This window comes from Pinus tabuliformis, chromosome 7 (genome assembly GCF_031772625.1).
Source record: "Pinus tabuliformis cultivar Carrire ecotype Pingquan chromosome 7, CPIR1, whole genome shotgun sequence".
NCBI lineage: Eukaryota > Viridiplantae > Streptophyta > Pinopsida > Pinales > Pinaceae > Pinus > Pinus tabuliformis.
In genome coordinates this window covers 1,624,081,499-1,624,104,044 of record NC_142293.1, presented here as the reverse complement: position 1 = coordinate 1,624,104,044, position 22,546 = coordinate 1,624,081,499, and the positions used below count along the sequence as shown (strand labels likewise).

The 22,546-nt window shown below is 39.3% G+C and overlaps 1 protein-coding gene across 1 annotated transcript in view; it reads right to left on the bottom strand.

Annotated features, from left to right (window-relative positions):
• Positions 1-22,546, bottom strand: part of LOC149254455 (uncharacterized) — a 352,448-nt gene that overhangs the window by 314,111 nt on the left and 15,791 nt on the right. Inside the window, 3 exon segments of the mRNA XM_089460161.1 lie at positions 5,857-6,275; positions 6,484-6,565; positions 6,705-6,853. Coding sequence (XP_089316287.1) covers positions 5,857-6,275; positions 6,484-6,565; positions 6,705-6,853 — 650 coding nt within the window.

Sequence of the window (22,546 nt, the reverse complement as noted above, 5' to 3'; positions counted from 1 at the left end):
GTGGAACTACCTTTGTGCATGTTATATGATATCCATCAGCCGCCCTCACTTTGAAGCCCTCAAATTATTAGGCGGGGATGCCTCTCCTTACCACTAGCGTTGCACTGATAAAATTGTATGTTGCTCTACCATCTATCAATGCTATGATTCGTTGCCCTTGTATAGCACCCTTGATTTTGAATGTGCGATATTTAGGAACTCCTGAGAGAGTGGCGATAGTACCTCCTTCAATTCTCAGAAATGGCTTCCTTGTTGCTTTTACGGGTGATGCTTCTTCATAAATGTTAAGTTGTGTTGTATCACTCTCACTATCGCTATCAGGCAGTACTTCAATGTAGTGAATCTTACCCTTTCCCAAACATCGGCGCCCCGGTTCCCATGGTTCTTTACAAGAGAAACAACGCTTCTTTCTTCTAAGCACGTTTTGAGTCTCTTCATCTAATCAATCCTTCTTCGTTCCGTTTTCTAGAGATATCTTCTTGCCCTTGTCTTTTCAAGGGACTTGTGGCATGGGTGGATTCTTCACTTTTGGTGTTGCACCTCCCATATCTCAAGTCTTCTTGATGGAATCCTATAGGGTTGCAGGATTAAATGCCTTAACCCAGCCCTGCAGGGGTTCAGCTAATCCCTCCATGAAGAGCATGATTAGTCTTTCTTCGGCTATGTATATGACCATGACTATGTCCATTCGATTTTTGTGATATAATCTTCATGTGATCTGATTTGTTTGAGTTGTGCCAGCTCTCTAAAGTGTACATCTAGGTTCTTCCGATCAAATCTATCGATCAATCTTTGCATAAAATCTACATAAGAAATGATGTTTGCATGCCCCAACGTAACCAGTCCATGATATCACCACTCATGTGCTTCTCCTTCTAGGTGTAGTGTGGCGAATTGAATAATGTCTACTTCTAACATTGGATTGAGCCTGAAGAAGGTATCAACATTTTGCACCCAAGCCCTTGTTGAACAATTAGATGATCCATTAAAAGAAGGGAGGAAAAGTTTACTTACCTTGCACATTAAATCAGAATTAGGTTGTCCCCTGGGTCTATTTTTGTATTTAATGTTGCTGTATTCTTGGAAAGTCATAAGTGCCCAAGTATTCTCTTCTAGTGTTGCATACTCTCGAAAGCAGTGTTGAAAATATCGGTATCGGAAAAATATCGGCGAGGGTCCAGAAAATATCTGATCGGCAATATCGGCGAAAATATCGGCAAAATATCGGCAAATATCGGCAAGCATAAAAAATAATTTTTTCAAATTTTTAAATATAGCCGATATTTTGCCGATATTTTCAAAATATCGCGATATTTTGCCGATATTTGCCGATATTTTCAAAATATCACGATATTTTCAAAACAGAAAATATCGCGATATTTTCTCGGCGATATATCGTTTTGCCGAAAATATCGCGATATTTCCGAATATCGCCGATATTATCAACAGTGCTCGAAAGTAATCATCAAAAAAACCATCTGGCTCTATTGCTCCTTGGGTCGTCATTGTCTAACTAAGGGTCTATGATTCCCTCCAATGGTTGTCTTGTTGTGTGTTTGAGTAACAACATTGGAGGAGCCAGGGTTATGACTGTCGCTTCCTTCAATACCAAGCCCTATTACCTACGTTCAATCCATTGTTACCAAGATTATTTATGCTTTGGACAATAACCTGAGCCATCTGTTGTGGTCCTTGCATTAGCACATTGGTCATTTGTTGTTGTTGTTGAAGTAATAGGACATTGAATCATGTTCCCCTTGCCTTGTTCTATCCCCCATGGCTAGTTGATGGGTGGTTTGCTTTCTTCTTACTGTAACGTTGCACATATCTCCCGGAAGCATTCAAGGCTCAAGCACTCACAAGCTAACAGAATGCTTGCTCTAATACCACTATGATATCCTAGGAAAAATTTTGCCCTAGGGTTTTTCAATAACTAGGGTTTCCAATAAAATCCCTTTGCTCTTCAGTAGTGAAACAAATAACTCATTCAATAGTATAGTATAACATGATCCATAGTAATATCATTGTTCATTTAACAATAACAATACCACTGCTCCTTCAACAACAATATCACTGTTCACTGAACATATTTAGTGCAATAGCTCATAGTATGGTAGTTTAACCAATCAAATACAGTTCCAACTTCAATAGAATGTAACTAATGAGCAATTGTACCCTATCTACCAATGACTTGAACTGCCTGTACAAATCCGCAAACTGATTGTGATATACAGCTTGGACTCCTTTGAAAGTTTTGATCAGAGAATTGATGGAATAACCTCAGGCCGAGTCTGTTATAGAAAGATTATTGGTCAAGCCCAAATTCCTCAAAATGCCAACCGATTAGGTTCCAAGATCTGTTGAATTCGTCTTCAACTCACCTTGAGAGACTCCTCTGAATCCATTTCAGGGTTTGTGTTGTTGCCTCTAGCAATTTTCAGATCTATTCCAGACTTTTGACTAGCCTTAGGGAGGACTCGGACTCTGCTTGGTATACCCTCAGATCTACTAGAGATTCTAACCAAATTTTGTCTAGCCTCAGCGGGAGCTCGAATTCTACTTGGTATGCCTTCAGACCTGCTTCAAATTATACCCAGATCTTTGCCTAGCGTCAAGGAGGGTTTCGACTTCGCTTGTATAACCTTTGATGGTGCTCAGAACAATGCAGATTGTTCAGGAGGAATTACCTTGGTCTGCCTCAGGGTAATCTACACAGTTACGGTCTTAGAATCTCGTTTGCCTCGGAAAACTTGATATTTTTGCCTCAGGCAGATTTGTAGATTTCGAGAAGTAGGTTGATTTGCCTCAGACTCTCCCACAAAGACTTCGTTGCTTCCTTAAATAGTTGCTTCCTATTGCCAGAACAAGAGAAAGATGACTAGATAGGGTGGGATCACCTCCAATGAAACTACTCAAAGGAGAAATGGGGTCTTAAAACCCTCAGAGCCTCAGGCTCAAGAAAAAACAAAGACAAAATGATCCAATTCAATTATGCCTCAATGATTCTAACCCTCTTGTATTTATAGATTTCTTTGGGGGATTTTTCTCTTTAATTAATTGAGTGGGGTTCATAGCAAACCTAAACTTTGGGCCTTTTTGACCTAGTTGCCCCAAAACTTGCCCTCTGTTACCCAAACATTGGGTAATTTGGGGTTTTCCCCTTTATCAAGGACTATAGCCTGCGAGGATTGATAGGCTACTCCATCCCGTCAGCTAATTAATCCCTTGGGAGCATTACAAAGGCAGGGGACATCCTTACTATCCATAGACCCTAACAACAATGTCATTCCAAGTATCGGACTAGTAGTCATATAAGTCCTTGTAGGCCTCAGTGGTTGGCTACCTCTTCCAGGGAACAACACATGGTGCAATCTAGTTCTTCTTCCAAGTCCTCTTCCAAATAACCCTCTATACAAAGTCTTCCATTCCACCTCAGATGTTAGGGAAGCTAGTTCTAGAGGGACCCTGATACGCTTACATTATTAGTAGTTGGGATTTGCACATACTCTCATTATACATATTTCTTCCGATTCTACTTTGCAATCTAAGAGACCCTGATATGCTTAACATTATTTCTATTTGGGATTCAGCATATACTCTCCTTATATGTTTTTCCTCCAATTCTGGAATATGTTTTGCAATCTTAAGGTTCTCAACTATCTCTACAATATTGTACCTAGTAGTTCCATTGACCTACTTTTGCGATCATTTTTTGTACAATAATAAAATTATCTTATCATAACTTCAATCCCTCTATTGGAATGAAATAAACAGTTCCATCAACAATACCCATAAAGTATACAAGTACCCCAAGTATTAGAAAGCTAAAATAATGCAAACAAGAGAATAGAAGATAGTTTTATTAAAAGGCAGGTCCAAGGGACTAAGATAGTAAGATAATAAGATTTAAAAGCCAACAAGAGACTAGCCGCTAAATCTCTAGCTAAAGAAAGCAAGAAAAGCTAAAAGAAAGACCATAAGGTTAAGATATCAATAGAATATAAGTGTTATAAAGTGAAAACATCTAAAAATATCGACACTAAGCAAAAGAGGAGGAGAAAGTCAAGGTTTGTTCACATTGACAATTGAAGACAAGTGAAGAGACCCGGAGGAGGGCTTGCTATCAAAGTTGTCAAGCATTGTGAAAGGGAACATGCACTAGTGGATGATATCCTCTGAATAGTGTTTGTGATTCAACAGGCTTGGCTATATGATCTTTGGGGGGCACAAGAATGAGAGAGCCCAACTCTCCTAACATCCCAAAGCTAATGGGAATAATCAAATTCCTAATAAAAACTCAACAGCTCAACTAAACCTTGTGCGTAGTATACCAGGATGGGAGAGCCCAACTCTCGAGCCTCCTAGAGGTGGTCTGTCTATTGGTATGGTGTTGTACAACATGTTATCAACAACAACAAATCCACGTAGGTCATGAAAAAGTCAGTTGAACCCTTAGGGGTGGATGTCAAGAAGAGACACAAGGTCTCACTGACTTGAGAAAAATATAGAAATTGGATAACTATAAGACAATTTATAGACTGTTTGAGCTCATTTAGAGCATCCATCCTATCCAATGGTTTGACAAATTTTAAAGCTAATCATTGACAGTTGGTCTGGGGCGCCAACTAGTGATGTGGCCTTCCTTGCAATCCATCACTGCTTCTTGTCATGCCCAATAATATATATCATTATATGATACCCAATAATGAACTTTGGCAATTTATTTTTCATGTTATTTTAGAATCACTCAAACGCTTCTGCTCCAAGAGGCAAAAAATGTCAGCCATTGGTTTGGAAAATAGATACAAAATACACAAACTTTTGGAAATTTCTCATTAAAGCATCTGCAAGTACTATAAGCCTAATGGGTATCACTAGGGTTACGTAAATCCTTATGTATATTTATTATTTAATAACAATTTCCTTTTGTTCATATTGAAAAAAGGACAATTTGGGAATCTATTATAAGTTCAAACTCTAAATTTTGTGTATGATCAACTGTGTTTGTTGCCTTTTAAACTAACTCAAGGCATGCTAATATTGAAGCAAGAATTAGTTGAATAGCTTGCAAATGGACTCCTGTATGGATAAGTCGAAAATGCCTATTGACGCCCTTAGTTGTAATCATCTTAGATTTGTATTCAGAAGGTTCCTTTAAAAGATGCCTCCACATAGAGACTTTGTTCTATCTTTTGCTTTTGGTCTCCTCGTCTAGGTTTATGATAAATATTACCATACTATGCTGAATGTCTCTCTGTTGTCTATCAGCATGTATTCGATATCTGTTATCTTCAGGGAATTTCAAAAGTTCCTAGTTATGGCAATGAACTGCTTGAATACTCTATTCCACAGATGTAACATGCATCCTATGAATCACATATACGAAAATGGAGTACATGTTCAAGAAACAAAATGAGCTTACCAACTTAAGCAACTGAAACATGAATTATGTTTCTATTTGAAAGAAGTTAAGAATAAATGGCATCTTGCATCCCATGGCCTTAACCATTATAAATTGCTAGAAATCACCTCCATTTCCATTCTAACACACAGCCTGTTCAGTTTCATTTGAATGTATCCTTTATCATTGACACTGCCCCAAAGCTAGTCAATCACAGAGGCTAGGGACTGCAATAAATACATGGAGATCACTGACCCGCTCTACAGTTCTAGAGACAAATGGGCTTTCTTTCCTTTTAAGAAAAACATCAGGATGACATGAAAAGAAGTATAGTAGAAATCTACAATTACTAGAGATCCTGTCTATAATTACCATAGAAAAACATATTCAGTCACATATTGAAACCACTCAAATATATAACTTTTGGACCATGCAAAAAAATCATGTGTGCTTACCCCCAATCATATAATGAAACTGTCCGCAGAAGAGAAGCACCATCTGCTATGTCAAAAAGGTCTACAGTTCCCTTCTTAGAGCCAACGGCAAGTATTTCTTGTTCAGATCCTACTGCAGCACATACAGCATCTGATAGACCTAACCATCTTTCAGCTTTGATGCTATCCATTTGCCTCAACCCCTTCTTATTGGTTGAACATAACAGGACACGTCCATCACCAAAAACTACCACTAAGAGTCTCAGAGCTAGAGAAAGTTCAAGGTATGAGATACTAGGATAGCTAGCCACGTTCTTTTCAAAATGGTTTCTTGAATTTTCTGAAGTTAATCCGGGGTGAACCAAAGAACCATTATCCAAGGAGCATATATCACCTTGTACAGAGACAGGATCTTGAAGAAGATATGAATGCCCCATAAACTGTATAAACACAGTCAAAATGAAAAGGAAACAAATGGACAAGAAATTCATAATATCAAACCTATAGATTAAATCTCGCAAAAAGGAACAAATTGAAATATCTTGTCAATGAAAAATTAAAAATATTCACTAAAAATAGTTCATATCAAGATATTAAAAGCAAAAAATAAGGTACCCTTTACTATACCAGAAACTAGATATAATATACCTGACCATTCCATGTTAAAAGATGCAGAAATCCATTTGAAAGGCCCAAAAGGATATGCTTGTTGTCACTAACAAAATTGCTTCTGCGAGGTCCAAAAAGAGCAAATAAATGTTTATTGCGAGTTTTACATCACTATTGCAAACAAGAAAATTTTGTATAAAATTTAAATAAGGACGCTGCAAATAATTTACACCCGAAATGATGGAAAGAGAGATTCATACATTGTGACATTCTCACCAGCAAAAGGTGCCTTCTTACTTGAAATGTGCTTAATGTTTACAAGGGATAAACCAGAAAACTCTTTCCCACCAAAGCGTAGCTGCTTTTCCGAAGATGCAACTTTGTAAATGTGGAAGAAATGAGACGATGTCTGCAGATAAATGAACATCATCCAAGTGAGCCATGTTACGTCACCCAATACATTCAGTGGAGCCCTAGATATGTCTCAAATTGATATAAACTCTGGACATGTCATAAAAGGAATTCTTTAAATGCAAAAGCATTCCATTTGCGCCAGAATTGAAAGAACAAGACTCTACTAATCATGAAGTCAAACTATTTAGAATTCAACTTCACAAAAACTAAGGTTGTGGATTTTAACCATCAGACATCATTGTAGTGAATTTTTGGATATGAACCCTGTTAGGCAACATTTCTAAACTCTAACACAGTTCACATCCAGAAGTTCATTACAATTGTGACTAACTGTGGAAAACTACATTCACAAGCACCATAGACATATTTCATGATACCAATACAGCAAGTTTAAAGTTTGTTGTTGGTTCTGAGAGATTAGGAAGGTTTCTGAAACAATCCCCATGGAGCTCCTTCTTGACAAGCTTCACATGAAGGTACGGACATTTTTATTTCCACTCTCTATGTAACCTTCCACCCAGCCATATCCACGCCTGATATGGATATTACCCAAGCATATAGACCATCAGTAGCGTTAAATACACATGTAGCTAGTTTTTTCAAAATGCTTTGTAAATTACCTCAGAAGTCAGGACAAAAAAGTACTAAATGGTTACAATATACAGATGACAGGGGAACCAGAAAAGTCCTGGTCCATGAAGGCTAAAAAGGTGATCAGATGAACCCAGGAGTCAGGACCCTGGGGAGATACTCAACATTATGGCAGAAAGCATGTCAATGAACTCACAGGACTAGCGCCAATTCCTGCTCAAAACTAGAACTAGAAAGTCCCCATTGAGATCTGCTATTTTAGGAAAGTTGCATTTTTTTGGAAATTTTCTATTTTTAGCAACAAGCTGCATTTTTAACTCTTGAGCGCGCCCATTTGGTGGTTTCCCTAAAGGGTATTCATTGATTATCGAATTTTCTATTTTTCGAAAGTTTATAGTTTTATAAACTTCCTTTTCTTGGAAACTAAATAGGCTTCAGGATACCCTTTATGGAGGAGAACATGTGTATGATTTTTGCTAATGATGGGTTTGTATGGTGATGGAGAATCAAAACCAGAAATCTCAAATTTCAACAAAGTGCAGAATTAGATATGCTGACCACTCTGTGTCAACTACCCTATAGCAATACACATTTTTGCAAAGGAATTCCATCATGTTCAAGCAGTCAGATATCCAGGATTCATCATCATCATTCGTCAGTCTATCAGAGTTGTAAACCCAAATTCTGCAAGTTTATTGTAAATGATGCTAGTATGACCGTTTAATTATGTAACAACACCTAGGTAAGCCTCTGATTTTGGCAAAAGATTTCATCCTAGGAAGTTTTTTAACCTCACCGAATTATGTGTGTTTCTAAACACAGATAATCGGCAAAGTTTTTCTTCCAGCTTAAACCCCAAAGCTAGGGTGGAATTCGTTGACAAGGTCTTAAGTGAGTCCTAGTGTTATATCGAGTCTTCTGTAAAAATGTGTTTGGGAAAAATTTAAGTACATTTGGCTAAATTATTTGATTACAAACACACTTGGCTTGTCCTAAATCATATTGTGTCACAAAATTGGGTAAATTATTAAGGGTCTATGTCTAAAGGTGTTTTACCCTTTCAAGAGTTGAATTAATTGTAATATCTTGATGTAAAAATATTTTGGTGCATGGTCTTTCATATTTAGACAACATGGCTAAAATATTTAAGGGTGGAAAAATTTATTAATACCCTTTAGTGTCAATTAATTAATTTTTCTAGCTAAATTAAATTAAAATCCTAAGCCAGAAAATTAATTAATTTTGAGTCAAAAAATAATTATTTTTATTTTCTGGCAAAAAGTGGCAAAAAATATTAGCCAGAAAATGGTCAAAAAATTCAAATTGAGAGAAAATAAAATTCTCTCCAAGTGGAAAAACCAATTTTGGAGAAAGTGGTCATTTCCAAGGAAGAATTAAATTGACAAAACCAATTCCAAAGCGAAAAAGTCAAAAAATAATTATTTTTATTTTCTGGCAAAAAGTGGCAAAAAATATTAGCCAGAAAATGGTCAAAAAATTCAAATTGAGAGAAAATAAAATTCTCTCCAAGTGGAAAAACCAATTTTGGAGAAAGTGGTCATTTCCAAGGAAGAATTAAATTGACAAAACCAATTCCAAAGCGAAAAAATCACAAGAATTTATTTGGGACCAGAAAATAATTATTTTTTTCAAGAAAATTATATTTTCGGGGCCTAATTAACTAAAGAAAATTTGTGGGTCCAAAAGAAGTCCAATTTCCAAGGTCCTTTATCAAGGAAAAAATCATTTTTTAATTGAGCTTATGGACCAAGGTGATTAAGTCAAAAGTGATTTTTCGAGGAAAAAATGTCAAAATAATGTTTTTTGGACAAGGGAAAAAGGGAATTATTATGGAATTCAAATTTCTTCATCAAGATCAAGGGGCGAAGGCCCATCTGGACATGTTACATATTGTAAGAAGAGAATTTATTTGTGTCATAAACCCTAATATACTCACCAAACCAAATTGCAGAAGAAAGTCTTTCTATCCAAGTGAAGGGAATCAAGGTACAAAAGTTGGTCAAGATCCCTCACACGTGCTGCAACTAGGGTTACTGAAGAAGCCGAGAGTTGCAGGTCTAATTCAAGAGGCCGAAAATCTGAAGGGTAGCTGAGATCCAAAGGAAATCAAGCAATTTGACTAGTGTTGACTCAAGAAAGAAGAAGTTGGTCTTAGAAGCCTTGTGACTCATCAAACCGAATCGTAGAAGAAAGTCTTTCTATCCAAGTGAAGGGAATCAAGGTACAAAAGTTGGTCAAGATCGCTCACATGTGCTGCAACTAGGGTTACTGAAGAAGCCGAGAGTTGCAAGTCTAATTCAAGAGGCCGAAATCTAAGGGTAGCCGAGATCCAAAGGAAAGCAAGCAATTTGACTAGTGTTGACTCAAGAAAGAAGAAGTTGATCTTAGAAGCCTTGTGACTTGGTCTTGGAGTGGTTGGTAAGTCAAGGGTCTTTGGTCTTGGTATTCGTCATTTGAAGTTTCTTTAAGAAGAAGAATTCGTTTGGGTTTTCCTCTCAAGTTGGAGAGGTTTTGGCCCTGGCTGATCGCCTACATCTTGTGTCTCTTGTCTCATTATTGTTTATGGTTTGGTAGCTGTTTGATGAAGAAGAACACTATAATAATATAAGTCAAAGAAGAACCTAATCTAAAGAAGTAAAAAGTATTCACAAGCAGTTATCATTCAAAGAGAAATCACTTAAATTCCTATGCCCTAGATTTCTCAACATGGTATCAGAGCTAAGGTGACAAAATCAAGGAAGGGTTGTTCAACAAGGGACACTCAAGCATTTTGAAGTCAAGATCTACATTACCTTCTTAAAGGAAGTGTCAAAACCCTAGATCGATCTAAGAAGAAGTCTTGGGATCCTCGCTCAAGTCATTATCAAGGAAAGAGACCACAAAGACCCTACCTCTACTCAAGTTGAAGAGATCTACAAATCAAAGTAACTTGAAGTCTACTCATCCAAGAGAAGCAAGATCAAGGACATTGTCATCATCATCAAAAGTTCTAAGGTGATCTCCCTCTCGTTGGAGCCAAGGATCACTCTTGAAGAAAACTATCTTCATCAAGGAGAAGTTTTCTATTATCTATATCATCATCAAATTCAAGGAGGCAGCAAGTTGAAGAAGCATCTTCACAAGTAAGTATATTTATGTCTACATCTGAACCTGTCAAAATGTCTTTTTGCAAGGAAAGCAACAAATTGGTTGGGGCTTCAAATTTTCTTGCATGGAAGAAAAGGACAGATTTGAATCTCATAGAAAATGAGGTCATGGAACATGTTAAGGGCTCAATCACCAAACCTCCAAAAGAAGATGCTCAAGCACTTGCAAGATATATGAAAGGGGAAGTAAGGGCTCAAAGGATTCTCATAGAATCCATCAAGGATCCCCTCATTCCCTATGTATCTAAACTTGAAACTTCAAAAGAAATATATGACAAACTGGTAGAGTTGTTTTCCGTAAGCACTGCAGGTGAAGTAATCTCGTTAAGACAAGAACTCTACAAGCTAAGGATATCAAAAGAAGAAGGAATAGCCTCATACTTTATGAGGATATCTGAAATAAGAGACCAACTTCAAAGTCTGGGAGAAATAATGTCTAACAAGGAGATGACTACCGTAGTACTAAATGCACTACCAGTGGAATGGGGTAACTTTACTTCCAGCATTTATGGGAAAAAGGAAGCTACTCCATTCAAGAATCTGTGGTCACTATGCGAGATTGAAGAAACCTGGTTGAAGGCAAAAACTGATATAGGATCAAATGAGCAAAATCAAGCATATGCCACAATGACAAAAAAAATGAAAATTTGAAAAATTTGGTCCTCGGAAAAGAAGAAGAATATGGCTAAAGTTCAATGCTATGGATGTCAAGAATATGGGCATTACAAGAGAGATTATCCTAAGCTTAAGAAGGACAATAACAAAAGGGGAAGAGAAAAAGCCCATATCACCGAAGAAGTAGAGGAGGTTGAAAAGGAGGAAAAACAAGAAAGAGGAAGTAAAAGATATTTATTATGATTGAGATAGTCTTCCTCACCTGGTTCTTTTTAAGTTTCTATTTTTCAAGTTTTCTGTTGTAAGATATGGTTAGCATGAGTCACTAAGGAGCATGATAGGATGCATCATGGCATCAAAGAAGCATTGAAAGCAAGAGCTTGTGACATCATCATAGATAAGCATGAAAGATAGTTGAAACAGAAGTCTATGGAAATCACCTATAGAAGGATATAGTTCTTGGTAACCTCATTAGAAGCATAAGTGGTACTTATGAGAAGAAGAAAAAGTCACCTAGTACAAAGCTTATCATACATTAGCCAAAAGGAAACATTTGCTGGATGAGGATACTCAAGATCCTCTGTTGGAGTCTTCATTGAAAGATTCACCCATTAAAAAGAAGCAAGTGTTTCATCAAGAATTCCAACTTGTAGGTATTCATGGGATGATGGTATGATGTCAAAAGAAGTCAAGCAGGACAAGGGATTGAAGTTCCTTCAAGGAAGTTGTTGAAGGAAGTCTATATGACCTAAAGGAAAATGAGGTATGTATGTTTGTATTTGATAAATTAAGTCATGTGATATGGTTGCAGATATTATGAAAGATAGCTCTACCTTGAGAGCATGTTCAAAAGGAAGGATCTCCTCTTTAGGAAGGATGCAGGAAGGCATGGTTCACATATTGACTAGATGAAATCAACATAATATGTCCTCGTATGAAATATGAGGTGGTTGACAAAAATTGGAGGAACTCTGATTGGAAGTTCCTAGAAAGGAAACATGTGAAGAAAGAAAGGAAGAAATCATGAAATATGCAACTATGGAAAAGGCAATCAACATCCAAGGACTGAAATATTTGACTATGATATCTCCATGAAAGATATGAAGACTCTGATGAAGTCTGAAAAAGAAAGAGACCCTCGACAGTATATAACTTTTGGAGATGTGTCAATATGTATGCACGATGTTGATGCAAACAAGAAGATGTCATGATGAAAGACCATCACAAAGGTAATTTTGACTTAATGACCATCTCTTATTTTTGAACAATATCTGGATGGGCTTATGCAGGGCTGCTAAGGGAAGAGCTACGGAAGTCTTCTACAATTGATGCTCATGTGGCAAAATGAGAGGTCCTTAAGGAAACATGACATGAAGATGGCAGCAAGGCATGAAGGAAGGCCAGATATGAACTAATCAATCACTTTCCAATGAAAGGAATGATGACATGACTGACATGACTCCTAGATGAAAGTGATGGATGGTCTATGCAATACGAAGAGGTCCCACAAGATGTAGACTCTATGACAAAGAAGAAATTCATGACATCAAATAAAGGAATTCTACAAGCAACTGTTTATCCCATGATCTCCACCGAGAGAGCTACTGGAAGCAAGTCCCTGGTCAAAAGGGAGCTTGGTCAAGGCCCTGATTAAGAGGGAGCTTGGGCACACTCCTTTTATAGGAATGGGCACATTCCTTTTATAGGAATGGGCACATTCCTTTGGTGGAATGGGTATGTCCTCTCTAAGTTGAGCGAGAGAGATAGACACATCATTCTTGTCTTCACTTGGGAAGATAGAATGGAGGATTGGGTAAGCATCTGACATCTGATACTCTTTGAGGATGTGGAGGGCTTCCAAGATAAGAGTAGTCGTAGAGGACTGATATTCTTCAAGGACTAGGAATCCAAGATAAGAATAGTCCTCGTGGAACATACTCTCAGAGAACCCGGTAGGGTATGTTCCGAGAGAGACAATGATGAGGGTGTCTATAAATCATTGGTCTCGTCAACATTGTGCTCTAATCTTGTCGAGAGATACAGCTGTTAGTTAAGGCCCAGCTATGTGACAATGTTGGAGGATATGATGCTAAGTAGATGGGTTACCAATCTGACTCTTCTAATGAGAACTCTTCAGATTGAGAATGTCCAAGTACCTTGAATGGATTATGAATACCTCCCTTGTTAAGAGGGAGTGTTCAAAATATGTAACTAGGTTCGGTCTTCATAATTACATGTGTAATCATGATTTTGTGTAATTGAAGTAAAGAAGAAAAATAAAATTATTTTGTAATGCTTGAGTCATGGGTTTCATGATCAAGGAATTTTATTTTTATAGACGAAGCCCACACTAAGAGCTAATAGGTTTGGTCATCAAGTCATAAAGTCTAGTAAGTCAATGTCATGTATTGAAGGCCCCTTTGGCATGTTACATATTGTAAAAAGAGAATTGATTTGTGTCATAAACCCTCGAAGACCTTGTCACAAGCACTTGCTCAACTCAGCCTTCCAAAGGAACTAGAGACGATTCTAGAAGAGCATGTAGACCTTCTCCCTTTCACAAGTCGGCTTATCTCAAGGAACAGATACCTATATTATTCCTACAAATCTGCGCTGACTGAGGCAGAGCTTTATGGACTATTTAAGGGCAAAATCCTTGGGCTTAATTGTTTATTATTTGGGTTGGTTTTTGGCTAAGATTTCTATGGCACTTCGACTGTCCTGAGGCTGGATCTGTGGCAATTATTGCTACCTCAGAGACCAAATTTTGGCCCCCTCTAAGGTTATATTTCAGTGACAGAGGTGCAGGTCCTAAGGCCCAATTTCGGCTCTAGGACAAGAGTGGCTTCTTTGTTGATCAGTGGTGTCTGCCTGAAGCTTTTCAGCCCTCTGTGGCAGGGCAAATCTAAACCAAATTCATTGGTTCTGTGGGAAAATTCGGCAGCTGTTCTGTGTATTTGTTTCGCACCTAAGAAAGTTTATTTTGCAGGCTTTAACTCAGGCTTCTGTGGATGTTTTTCTAAAGTATCTTTGGCCTCTTCTGAAGCAGACTGTGGCACCCACTTTTGAGACTATTTGGTGGCAATTAGAAGACCTGTTCTGATCAGTTCTCAAGTAAGTTTTTCATTCCTCTGAGGCTAACATTCGCATGCCTGAGGCCTAATTTTTGGATGCTTTCAGATCTCTATGGAAACCAAGTAAAGTTGCTATGTCATTTATTCATTGACCTGAAACAAGGTTGAGTTCACTTTAAAGGTTAGTCTGAGGCACTTTTGGCCCTAATCTAAAGGTTTCCTGTAGCTTGCTTGGGCATCCTTTTGAGACCTATATCATCGCTCTTAAGGCCTGTTCTGTGGCAGATCTCGGCATCCTTTTGAGACTGACTTCGTGGAGAATTTTGGCCTACTTTTGAGTTCAGCTCTGACTAAGCCAGAGCTCTATATAAGGGAAGAATTCTGAGCAATTGGTGACCCAAACTAGGGCTGGATCATCAGTGAATTCAAGTCTGTTCTAGTAACAAGGAAGTCTGATTACTTGTGGACTGTGTAAGACCAAAATTCAAATTCTGTTAAAGCCTTGATTTTGTAGCCAAAGTTGAAGTGTTCCAAGATTTTTAGTACCACGTCAATCCAGAGAAAGGGTGTGCACAGAGCTACAGTGATTGAGGGGTGTCTTGGGTCAATCCTTGAGTGAAGAAGGGTAACCTTTCAGAGGCAAAATTTTAACCGCAATTAAGTGCTAAATAGGAGCATCTTCAGGGCAGAACACTCAAGCAGTGGGTGGCACACTTGTCATCAGCCTACTTGAGGTATGTTTTGTAAATTGTTCTGTTTATGATCAAGCCATGGCCCGTTGTTGAGGCAAGAATTGGACAGTAGACTTTTGAGGCATCTTGTAAAGTTTTGTAGATGTTCTATGCTAAGAGCAATTTCACTTTTCTCACAGCAATCATACAAGTAGATAAGCAAAATGCAGATAGAACATATAAGCAGATCTTACAGAAGACAAATCAGAAACAAGAAAAATGTATGTGTTTGTTTCGGCGGTCAACAGGATGCTTCAACCAGCAAAGTCTCCTTTGGTCAGCCAGCCCAGCATGTGTCACAACCAATGTTGTTAAAAGCGCGATCGGGATTAAATCGGCGCGGGGAACGAATCGGAAAAAATCGGAAAAATCGGGAAAAAATCGGAAAAAAGCGGGAAAAAATCGTTTGATACAAAAATATTCATTTTTTTTCAATTTTTTTAATATCTAAACCATCTACAACATAAAATAAATACATTGACACATAAATATGATAAAAAAACTAATATATAAGATGTTTAATATCATTTCTAGCGCTAAAATCACACATAACATTGAATCATGTCCTGAATAGTAAGTCCCAACTCAGCCTCAAAATATCAACAAAAAATATGATAATGTATCTCATCATGTCATAATGTCATATACAATAAAATGAAAGTCTAATCCTATTGATTTCCTCTGCCCCTCTTGCGAGAAAATGCCACAGCTTTCCCTTTCCCTCTAGATGTAGATGCTGGTGCCCGTGCAGGTGGAAATGGCAGTGGAGTCTGATGTGATCTAGACGTTGAAGAACTAGAAGTAGGAGCTATAGGAGGTAGACCACGTCCTCTACTGGTGGCAGGGGTAGCCCGGGCAGGTGGTGTCACCTGGAAACATTACAATCTCCCAATCCTGAAATCCTGAAAAACTGATAAGTCTGCTGGATTTTAAATGAAATCTAAAATTCTACTTTCTCCATATGAAATCCAATGAGGCTGGAACCAATCTCAAACATCCTGAGTCATTTCATGGTAATGTTAAAAATTTAAGTAAAAGGATGAAAATGAAGATTAAGGAGAATGTCACTTTTACTTTAAGAATTTAACATTACCATGAATAGCATATCCATACTAGGGCCTAGACTTGATCATTAAGCTACCCCACTCAAAAATTATTTGTTTCTTTCAAAAAACATTGCATGAAAAAACCCAAAAAAAGTTATAAAACTATGCTGCCCTGAGCCCCCACGATTTTTTCGTTAAAAATCGCGCTTTTTTTGAAAAAATCACGATTTTTTGAAAAAAGCGCGATTTTTTCAGTAAAAATCGGCAAAAAAAAAGTAGGCGATTTTTTCGTATAAAAATCGCGATTTGATCGGCAAGCTGAAAAAATCGCGATTTTTTCATTAAATCGCGATTTTATCGCGATTTTAACAACACTGGTCACAACAACCCTCCAACCAGTAAATGAGTCAACCCAAGTCAGTTCTACAAAAGTCAACGCTGTCCTGAAAAGTCAACGCAGGGGCAGCAAGCTAAAAGTCAACGCAGCAGCAAAACGGTCAACCCTTTGACCTCGATTTTTGTGCCAGGTAGTATGGCCTTCAAAAATTGAACCTCCCACAAGTTTTCAGCTTGTTTGGATCAAGCGTTGACCAAAGTCAACGCTGGTCAAACTTCTGCGAAACCCTAGCAGCAGAAAAATCCTCTTCGTCCTTCCCACGTGTGGCTGAAATTCGTCCTCCAGGTAGCTCGTACTTTTAGGATGAGAGAGGAAGATGTGAGTTGTTTTTGTGATCAAATTCTCTCCAACTTTTCCTGTATATATATATCCATCAATGAGGGTGTGTGACACATCTGTTGGGCATGTGAGCCTACATTACAAAACTGGCTGACCTTTGCACATATAATTTATTAAGAATAATAAATTCAAAATATAAGTTCTGCTCATCGGATTAAGACTATTTTTATATGGATTTTACACCTCTCAGAAAGAGGAATCCAACAAAAATATTAGCCTCTTAATCTGAGCATCAGAACATGGAGTTTGGACCTAGTTGTCCAAATTTAACACTCCCTCTCAACTAGGGAGAACTCCATCTATTAGTGCAATTAACATCGTGAGTCATCCCACCGAAACTTGCTTTGCTGGCTTCTTTATTTCAGAACAGAAGTGGGTCAGTCACAAAGACATCATTCCCCGACTGACATAATCAGTCCAGAGGTCCCAGACCTCACAAATCTTGATCCCAGATCAAGTGGTTGGACCATGCCATCCTAGATAGAGAGTACGGCAATCTCTGATGCGTCCATCAGTCTTTGCTAATAGTCTCTAGCTTTTCCACACCTCATTGGCCAAATGAGAGGTACTTCCCATGAGCCCTGAACTCAATGGGTAGGATGCATACGGGGCACAGATTAAATGAGTGGCGAACCAGCTCAATAATCACAAGGGTGGGGCAGAAGCATTATGAGTGCTTATAGCTCCGAGAAGCTATTCCCAAAGCCCCCCAGAGCTCCCAGAGCTCATTGTCCAATAGGACCCACATCATAGGGTCTTTCCACGACACCAAGACTCTCACGGAAGGTTAGGAACTTGACCTTCCCCAGGGGCTTAGTGAGAATATCCGCGACCTGCTTATCAGTTCCTATATGATCGAGCCTTACGGTGCCTCGCTGTACCATATTCCGGATAAAGTGGTACCTGATATCAATATGCTTGGATCGGTCGTGGAACACAGGATTCTCAGTCATACGAATCCCACTCTGATTATCACAGAGTATTACAGTGGTATCTAGCACATGTTGGAACAGCTCACTAAAGAGCTTCCTCAACCAAACTGCTTCACAACAGGCCATACTAGCAGCAATGTATTCGGCCTCCGCGGTGCTCAAAGCCACCGACTTCTGCTTCCTGCTCATCCATGAGATCGAAGCAGAGCCAAGATTGAAACAGCATCCAGATGTGCTCTTACGATCCACCACACTGCCAGCCCAATCGGCATCAGTATATCCCCGGAGTATCACACTCCCGGCAGTGTATCTCAGCCCATGGTTTATCGTGCCCCGAAGATATCTCAAAAGATTCTTGGCACCAACCCAGTGAAAATGATGAGGCTCAACCATCTGTTGACTCAAAGTATTCACTGCAAAACATATGTCCGGACGGGTGTTCACTAAGAACATCAAAGCTCCTATGAGTTGACGATACTCAGTAGGATTGGCCAAGATAGGCCCTGCAGCGCTGCCACTCAACTTCTTAAAGTTGAGTTCCATTGGTGTCGACACGGACTTACAGTCCACCATCCCAAATCTTTCCAGAAGCTTCACAATATACTTTCCTTGAGAAAGGAAAATCTCTCCAGGTCTCTGCCAGACCTCCAGGCCTAGGAAATAGTGCATCAGTCCTAGGTCTTTCATCTCGAACTCAGCAGCAAGCTCCCTCTTACATTGATGAATGAGAGGGTCATCACCTGTCAGGAAGAGGTCGTCCACATACAGCACTAGAATGAGAGGCTTTCCTTCCTCAACCTTAAAGTAAAGGTTTGGATCAGCATTGCTTCGAGTGAAGCCCAGCTTCATCAAGTAACTATCCATCCTCTCATACCAAGCTCTGGGTGCTTGCTTTAACCCATAGAGGGCTTTCTTCAACCTGCAGACATAAGTGTCTCGATCTTGAACTTCAAATCCCAGAGGTTGTTCTACATACACCTCTTCCTTTATTGCACCATGCAGAAAAGCAGTCTTGACATCCATCTAATGAAGACTCCATCCTTGCGTAGCAGCAAGGGCTATGATGGATCGGATGGTGGTATATCGAGCCACAGGTGCAAATATATCGTCATAGTCAATTCCTTCCTTTTGAGAGAAGCCACGGGCAACAAATCTTGCCTTAAACTTTTCAGCACTCCCATCAGATCCATGTTTAATCTTGTAGAGCCATTTAGCGGTGACAACAGATTTGTCCTTCGGTCTCGGGACCACATCCCAGACATCATTCTTCATAATAGCCTCATATTCTTCATGCATAGCATCCTTCCAGACTTGATGCTTGATGGCTTCTTCAAAAGATCCAGGTTCAGATTGTATAATAGTACTCATGGCAGCTAGATACCCTTGGTATCTACACGGCTTCTTGCTTTCTCGGAATGTTCCCCTTGGGGCAGCATGAGCCTCAGCATCTTCGAGGGTGTCCCTGAGCCATGATGGCCTCTTTCCTAGAGAAGGGGAAGGATCAATAGGGTCCATTGGCTCTTCAACATCAGGCATAGTCTCATCCTGGGGTTCTTCCAGATTTCCAGGTCTTTCTTCATGGTTTTCTTCAGATCTAGGAAGATCTACTACTTTCTTCAGGGAAGCATCTTCGTCAAAAGTGACATCATGGCTTATCTCTACTTCCCTTTGACCAGGTACATAGACTCTATATGCCTTAGAAGTCTCACTGTAGCCCACAAACATTCCTTTCTTCCCAGTAGCGTCCAGCTTACTTCTCTTTTCTTTCGGCACATGAAAATAGACAGGACATCCAAAAATTCTAAAATGTGAGACATCAGGTTTCTTACCAGAGAAAACCTCTTCGGGAGTTTTGGAGTCCAAAGCAGAATGAGGGCATCGGTTTTGAATGTACACAGCAGTATTTGCAGCTTCTCCCCACAGAAACTTTGGAAGACCCTGGTCACATAGCATGGCACGGGCAGCTTCCACAATAGTCCTATTCTTGCGTTCAGCAACACCATTCTGCTCAGGAGTATATGCAGTGGTAGTCTCCCTCTTAATGCCAGCTTCTCTGCAAAAGTCTTTGAACTCATTTGACTCATATTCAGTGCCATTGTCAGTTCTCAAAATCTTGATCTTCTTTCCGGTCATATTTTCCACCAAGGCTTTGAAGGTACGGAACCACATGAAAGCCTCATCCTTCTTCTTCAAGAAGTATATCCAGGTTTTGCGAGAGAAGTCATCAGTAAATGTCATATAGTAAGAACATCCCCCCAGGGATGTTACATGCAACATACCGGAAAGATCAGAATGGACCAGTTGCAATATCTCAGATGTCTTTGTGACACTTGAGGGGAAAGGTCCCCTTGTATGTTTTCCTTCAGCACAGCCCTTACATACACCTTTATGATTATTTCCAAAATCAGGCATCCCTGTCACCACCTTCCTTGCTTCGGGAAGAGCCTTGTAATGAAGGTGTCCAAATCTTCGGTGCCATAGTTCGGTTTGACGGATAGTATCACAAGTCATAGCTCCCAACGGACTCCCTCCAACCTGGTAGAGTGTACCAACTCTAAAACCAATTGAGATAGCTTCCTTGAAGCTCTTCTTCCACATGAGTACCTTTCCATCAGAGAAAGTTACATTGAATCCTTTGTCTTCCATGGCAGATACAGACACAAGGTTCTTCTTCAATTTGGGTACATAGAGTACATCTTGTAGATGGAGGACTTGTCCTTGAGACAAGTGGAGGGTTACAGTCCCGGTCCCTTTCACAGGATAAGTGGCATTATCCCCAAGGGTAATTTCTAGATTAGTATCCCTTTCAACCATGTCAGAAAGTGCTTCCTTGAATCCGGTGATGTGTCTTGAGGCACCACTATCGATTAGCCAGACATCCATAGTGTCGGGCGGAGATGCAGCTGAGAGAGCAGATATTAGAATATACTCATTTCTTTTATCAACAACATTAGACTCCTCATACCTGGTATTTCTGGTCCTTTTAGAAGGTGGATGGTTTCCTTCAAAGTGAGCCTTCCTCTTTCCTTTGGATTTTTCATTTCTTTGATTCCCATTCCTTCGGTTGTTGTTGTTGTCGTCACTATTGGGAGAATTCTTCTGGAAGGGGCATTCTCTAGCTTAGTGTCCAGTCCTATGGCAGGTGAAACATTTACCCTTCTTCTTTTGAGTCTTAGTCCTTCCTTTGTCCTTGGAACCACCAGAGTTCTTCTTTCGGGAATGAGCAACATAGGCAGCATTTCTTTCATTATCAAATTCCTTCATCCTTGTTTCTTCTTGCATACATCTAGACAGAAGCTCATCAAAGTTAGGGATGGTATTATTGTTAAGAATGGTAGATGTGAATACTTGCCATTCATATGGAAGTCCTCCAAGTGCGGTGAGAACCATCTCACGATCAGCTATTGTCTCCCCAATAGCTAGCAGATTGTTCCTGGTTTCGGTCAACTTCATAAAGAAAGTTTGAATAGACTCGTCTCGGCCCTTCTTCATATTCTTCAACTTGTTCTTGAGGAATAGCACTTGGTTCACATTGTTTACTCGGAACATAAGTATCAGTTTGTCATACATCTCCTTGGATGTGCCTAGTTCAGATATGTAGGCAACCAGACTCTTATTTATGGATTCCCTGATCAGCAGTTTTGCTCTGATTTCTCCCTTCTTATACTTGTGTTTAACAGCAGCAGAGGCATTTGATGGAGGTTCTTGAATCTTCCCTGTGACATGATCTAGGAGATCATGATCTTCTAATTTGAGATCTAATAACATCTTCCAGGCATGGAAGTCATCACTTCCAGTCAGCTTGTCATTCTCCCTGAATTCAAGCTTAGAGGAATCCATTTCCTTCGATGATGATTGCTATAGATAGAGTTTGTCTTCACCTCAGCTCCGATACCATGTAAAGTTTTGTAGATGTTCTATGCTAAGAGCAATTTCACTTTTCTCACAGCAATCATACAAGTAGACAAGCAAAATGCAGATAGAACATATAAGCAGATCTTACAGAAGACAAATCAGAAACAAGAAAAATGTATGTGTTTGTTTCGGCGGTCAACAGGATGCTTCAACCAGCAAAGTCTCCTTTGGTCAGCCAGCCCAGCATGTGTCACAACAACCCTCCAACCAGTGGATGAGTCAACCCAAGTCAGTTCTACAAAAGTCAACGCTGTCCTGAAAAGTCAACGCAGGGGCAGCAAGCTAAAAGTCAACGCAGCAGCAAAACGGTCAACCCTTTGACCTCGATTTTTGTGCCAGGTAGTATGGCCTTCAAAAATCGAACCTCCCACAAGTTTTCAGCTTGTTTGGATCAAGCGTTGACCAAAGTCAACGCTGGTTTTGGTCAACGCTGGTCAAACTTCTGCGAAACCCTAGCAGCAGAAACCCTAGCAGCAGAAAAATCCTCTTCGTCCTTCCCACGTGTGGCTGAAATTTGTCCTCCAGGTAGCTCGTACTTTTAGGATGAGAGAGGAAGATGTGAGTTGTTTTTGTGATCAAATTCTCTCCAACTTTTCCTGTATATATATATATCCATCAATGAGGGTGTGTGACACATCTGTTGGGCATGTGAGCCTACATTACAAAACTGGCTGACCTTTGCACATATAATTTATTAAGAATAATAAATTCAAAATATAAGTTCTGCTCATTGGATTAAGACTATTTTTATATGGATTTTACACCTCTCAGAAAGAGGAATCCAACAAAAATATTAGCCTCTTAATCTGAGCATCAGAACATGGAGTTTGGACCTAGTTGTCCAAATTTAACACATCTTCAAGGCAATATCTGAAGCAGAT